Genomic DNA, 5,038 nt, shown 5'->3' with positions numbered 1-5,038 from the left:
CACACCTAAAACTCAATACTGAAAAGGAAAATCAAATAAAATACATTTGCAAATATGTAGAAATCTTTTATTAAAACAGACTTAAGCTAATAAACTTTTTGAAGAAATGTTTTCTCATGCTACATTGTATTTTTGAGTTAAGTTACATGACTTAGACATATGTTAAGGATGATGATGATGATGATGATGGTGGTGGTGGTGGTGGTGGTGGTGGTGATATGTGTGTGTAGGTGCAGGCATGGCTGTGTGGTAAGAAGTTTGCTTCCCAACCACATGGCTCTGGGTTCAGTCCCACTGCATAGCACCTTGGGTAAGTGTCTTCTACAATAGCCTCAAGCCAACCAAACCTTGTGAGCGGATGTGGTAGATGGAAACTGAAAGAAGCCTGTTATATATATTTATACACACACACCCACGTGTGTGTGTGTCTTTGTGTCCCCACTTCCAGTGGTGGTAATGATAGTGAGAGTAGTAATGGTAGTGGCTTCTTTCAATTTCCATCTTCTAAATCCACTCACAAGGTTTTGGTAAGCCTGGGGTTATAGTAGAAAACACTTGCCCAAGGTATCCTGCAATGGAACTGAAAAAAAAAAGGTGGGATGGTCATAGCTTATCTAAACAGCACCATCAACAACAACAGCCCAGAATTGTGATATATCTATGCAAGTAGAATCATTTGTTTTCACACCAAACTAATGATGCTTACAACATTTTGGTGGTGACTCACCACTTGTTGTGAAACACTGACGGAAGAGAATTTTCTAGAAGAATTCAAGACAAAAGCCTTTTGAGGGAACAAACTTATTTGGGAAGGTGCTTTAGTGCAAAGCTATTACCCCACTTGCTTTTATTATTTTTTTTTTATGATCAAAAAAGTTCTTAGTTCAAATGCTATAATAGTCTGTGTTCATGTAAGATTCCTTAAAACATAATTCTCAAGAAGAGATACATATGTAAAAACATAATAAAATAATAAGAAAAGAAAAGAAGAGAAAAATCAACAAAATAAAATGTGTGTGTGTGTGTGTGTGTGTGTGTGTGTGTAAATAAGAGGAACTTTGACTTCAAATGGGTCAAATGTATGCCAGGACAGTGCACTTGTTGGAAGATCAAAAATAAGGTGGAAACCCCAAAGATCTGTATTTTTAGAATAACACAGTTAAAGAATATGACTAGCGCAGTACAACAGTGAACTTCAATTATGAAAGAGAAAATACAAAGAAAAAAGGGATAAGGATTGGAGGGGCAAAATGTCCTCGGATTCACTGATGCGAGACAAATTGTCTGTTTTCTTTTATTCTTTGTTTTAGTTTTGGTTTTTGTTTGAGATTTTGAAGAGACAATTAAGTGCAGCTTATAAGAATTAGAGCTGTCAGAATACTTGAGTGTACTGAACAACTTGTAGATTCTTTGTGTAAAGGAACAATGTGTTATGAACCAATTTAATAGATGCTGCTGACGGAATTGGCTTGCATGTGAAGGACAGGCTGTAAAAACCATTTAGGTGAGGTCAATGTTTTCATGAATCTGTGTTATGCATTAAGAGTTTATTTGTGTGTGGTGGGGGCAACAACATGTGCTTGTATGTGAAAAGAGTAAAAGAAAAAAAGAGAAAAAGAGTGTGTGTGTGTGTGTGTGCATATAACAAAAAATAACACAGAGTTAGAGATGAAAATATATCATCCTCATTTTAAAGTCCTCTATTCTGTGCTTGCATGGGTCAGATAGAGTTTACTAAAGTAGGATTCTAACAGTCAGATGCCCTTCCTGTTTCCAACCCTCACCTGTTTCCAAGCAAGGTAATATTTCCACATGGCCAGACATGTTTTTGTAGAATGTCATTAATTTCCAATAATCACACAATCACAACAAGGAGACAAAACGCACACATACAATGAACTTCTTTCAGTTTCCATCTACCAAATTCACTCACAAGGTTTTAGGGCTTTGGTTAGCCCAGTGTTATAGTAGAAGACATTTGCTGAAAGTGCTATGCAGTGGTACTGAGCCCCAAACCATGTGGTTTGGAAGGAAATTTCTTAACCACACAGTCATGTGTGTGTGTATTAATGAGTGAATGTGTATATGTAACAAAAACAACACAAATAAGAGACAAGTGTGCACATACATCATCACCATCATCATTTGACGTTCATTTTCCATGCTGGAATGGGTTGGAGAGATTGATAGTAGCTGGCAAGCCAGAGAGCTGCACCAGTCTTCAATTGTCTATTTTGGCAAGGTTTCTACAGCTGATGCCCTTTTTAGTGCCAACCACTTTACATAATAAATGTGCAAAAAAAAAAACAATCTTAGTAAGTAGGAAGGCTGACAAATCACAAACCTCTTCAGGTAGATGGCCCTGCTCAATCTGTAGAAAAGGCATGGGTAGAAACTCCATACGATGTACCCAGTGTAAGCTATGGACATATAAAAGGGGCAGCAATATCAAAGGAAGGTTAACCAAGAAGATAGTTTTTGTGTGTGGCAGATGTACAAGGGCAATAAACACTGAACATATCCACTGAAATGCATGTTGCTGGATTTGATCCCTTAACCCCTAGGACCAGAATTTGAACACAGTGGGACTATAACCACAGTCATATCGTTAGGAAGCGGGCTTCTTAATCACACACCCATACCCACACTGTGTGAAAAAAATATGTGATGGTCATAGGTCTGCTTAATCAGGACTGACCTATTACAATCTACCTTGACCGTTACCCTCTGAAACATTATGTCCCATACAAGTCCTCTCTTCCTACCACAATCCATAATGTATGATAAGCCTTGAATATGTCACAGTGTATCTTGCACAAACATCCCACCAGGCTCTAGGATTTCATTCGGAAATACTTAATCTGTTAGCTTCCTCTATAATATAGCTCTGATGGAACAGGGCTCCCAAAAACAACAGTAGTAGCAACAGCAACAGCATCAACAACAATAACAAGCCAATGAGGAAGTATCTACATGGTTGACTGAACTGCTAGAAATAGCAACCAAACCACTCTCAAATCACCCTGTTTACTTATTTAAGCTCTTTGCTCCCTATGAAGCATAGGTCACCAACAACTTTTCTCTACTAATATTGACTCTAAGCTCCCAATTCTTGTTGGTTTTGAATTGTTATCAATGCCCATCTAACTTTACTTTATTCTAGGTAGGGGTGTTGACCTTATGCAAACCCATTTTTACTTCTGAGAAGAGATGGTCTGGTCCATATTAGTCCGGCCTCTATCTTTTGACCTGTCCAGTATAGGAGGTTCTATCAGGAGTTTGTGCTTCACTGGTATGGCCCTCAGGGTCATTGAGGCACACAACCCATGACAACACAATGAGGACTGGACATTGCGACAGAAATGATATCTGAAAACCAAGGTGCCACATAAAAGTATTGGTGTGAGTGCTGGTGCCACATAAATAGCACTGGTGCTGGTGCCACATAAATAGCACTGGTGCTGGTGCTATGTAAAAAGTACTGGTGATGGTGCCATGTAAAAAGCACCCAGGACATTCTGTAAAGTGGTTGGCATTAGGAAAAGCCTCAAGCTGTAAAGACCAATCCAAAACAGACTATGGAACCTGGTGCTGCTTCTGGCCTTGCCAGTTCCTGTCAAGCCATAAAACCCATGCCAGCATGGAAAGCAAACATTAAATGTTGATGATGATAATGAGTGTTTTGAAAAATCAAGATAGAGAATGTAGTGTTAGATATACAATAATGGGGCTCCTGTGCAGGTGGCACATAAAATACACCATTTCGACCGTGGCCGTTGCCAGTACCGCCTGACTGGCCTTCATGCCGGTGGCACGTAAAAGCACCCACTACACTCTCTGAGTGGTTGGCGTTAGGAAGGGCATCCAGCTGTAGAAACTCTGCCAAATCAGATTGCAGCCTGGTGTAGCCACCTGGTCCACCAGTCCTCAGGACAGCTGCAGTTGGAACACTTTTAATTGTAGTTTTTCTTAATTGGGGCTGACAATAACAACAACAATGACAGGCAACTACCTTAATAACGAAGTGTTCATTAAGATCCAAATATTTACTAAAACAACAAGAAGTGTTTCTGCTTACTATGCATAGAATTTTCCGAAGCTAGTTTGCGAAACGTAAATGATATTCTTGTTTCTCTTTTGACCAGAGTCATCGAACTGTCTGGAAGGGGTACAATGTCTGACTTTCTTGGAGTGATCCCATGGGACCAGATATATCTAGATTCTCCGGTCATTACTAGAAGACTTCTTTGTGGCAGGATTACACTCCTGTGATGACCATCAGAATGATGAAACTCCATGACAACCTGAAATAAAGAACAAAGAATGGAAATGAACCATTTGCCAAGATTCTTTGACAAAAGCAACAACAAAGTCATCCCATTTACATCTCTACAACAAGAATTAATGGGATTAATATCAATTCTAAAACAAAGTATAATTTGTTTTTTACTCATTTCTCATTTCGATTAAAACTCAAATAAGTCACTGAAGATTTGTTCCCAGGTTTTGCTGAGGCACATTTCTCGTTTCTTTATTGCCCGCAAGGGGCTAAACATAGAGGGGACAAACAAGGACAGACAAAGGGATTAAGTCGATTACATCGACCCCAGAGTATAACTGGTACTTAATTTATCGACCCCGAAAGGATGAAAGGCAAAGTCGACCTCAGCGGAATTTGAACTCAGAATGTAACGGCAGACGAAATACCACTAAGCATTTCGCCCGGTGTGCTAATGATTCTGCCAGCTCGCTGAGGCACATTTCTGACAATTCTATTGACAGTGTGTATCAATATTTTTGCCAGATGTGTATGTGTGTGTTTGTGTGAAATTATATATATATGTATGTATATATATACATACATATACATATATAATATTGAGCCTCATGTAGACAATGACAAGTGACCGAGACCTTTGGTGATATGCTGTGCTTGCTGGTGTCATGTAAAAGGCACCCACTACACTCTCAGAGTGGTTGGCATTAGGAAGGGCATCCAGCCATAGAAACCATGCCAAATCAGACTGGAACCTGGTGC

General features: G+C 39.3%; 1 protein-coding gene across 3 annotated transcripts in view; it reads right to left on the bottom strand.

Annotated features, from left to right (window-relative positions):
* LOC106878852 (alkylated DNA repair protein alkB homolog 8) overlaps positions 1-5,038 on the bottom strand; it is a 48,631-nt gene that overhangs the window by 23,002 nt on the left and 20,591 nt on the right. For all 3 annotated transcript variants that reach the window (XM_014928193.2, XM_014928192.2, XM_014928194.2), the window contains one exon: positions 4,079-4,304. In XM_014928193.2, coding sequence (XP_014783679.1) covers positions 4,079-4,304 — 226 coding nt within the window. The remainder of the gene's footprint in view (positions 1-4,078; positions 4,305-5,038) is intronic.

Source organism: Octopus bimaculoides, chromosome 13, assembly GCF_001194135.2.
Source record: "Octopus bimaculoides isolate UCB-OBI-ISO-001 chromosome 13, ASM119413v2, whole genome shotgun sequence".
Lineage (NCBI taxonomy): Eukaryota > Metazoa > Mollusca > Cephalopoda > Octopoda > Octopodidae > Octopus > Octopus bimaculoides.
This window is presented reverse-complemented; position numbering and strand designations above follow the sequence as displayed.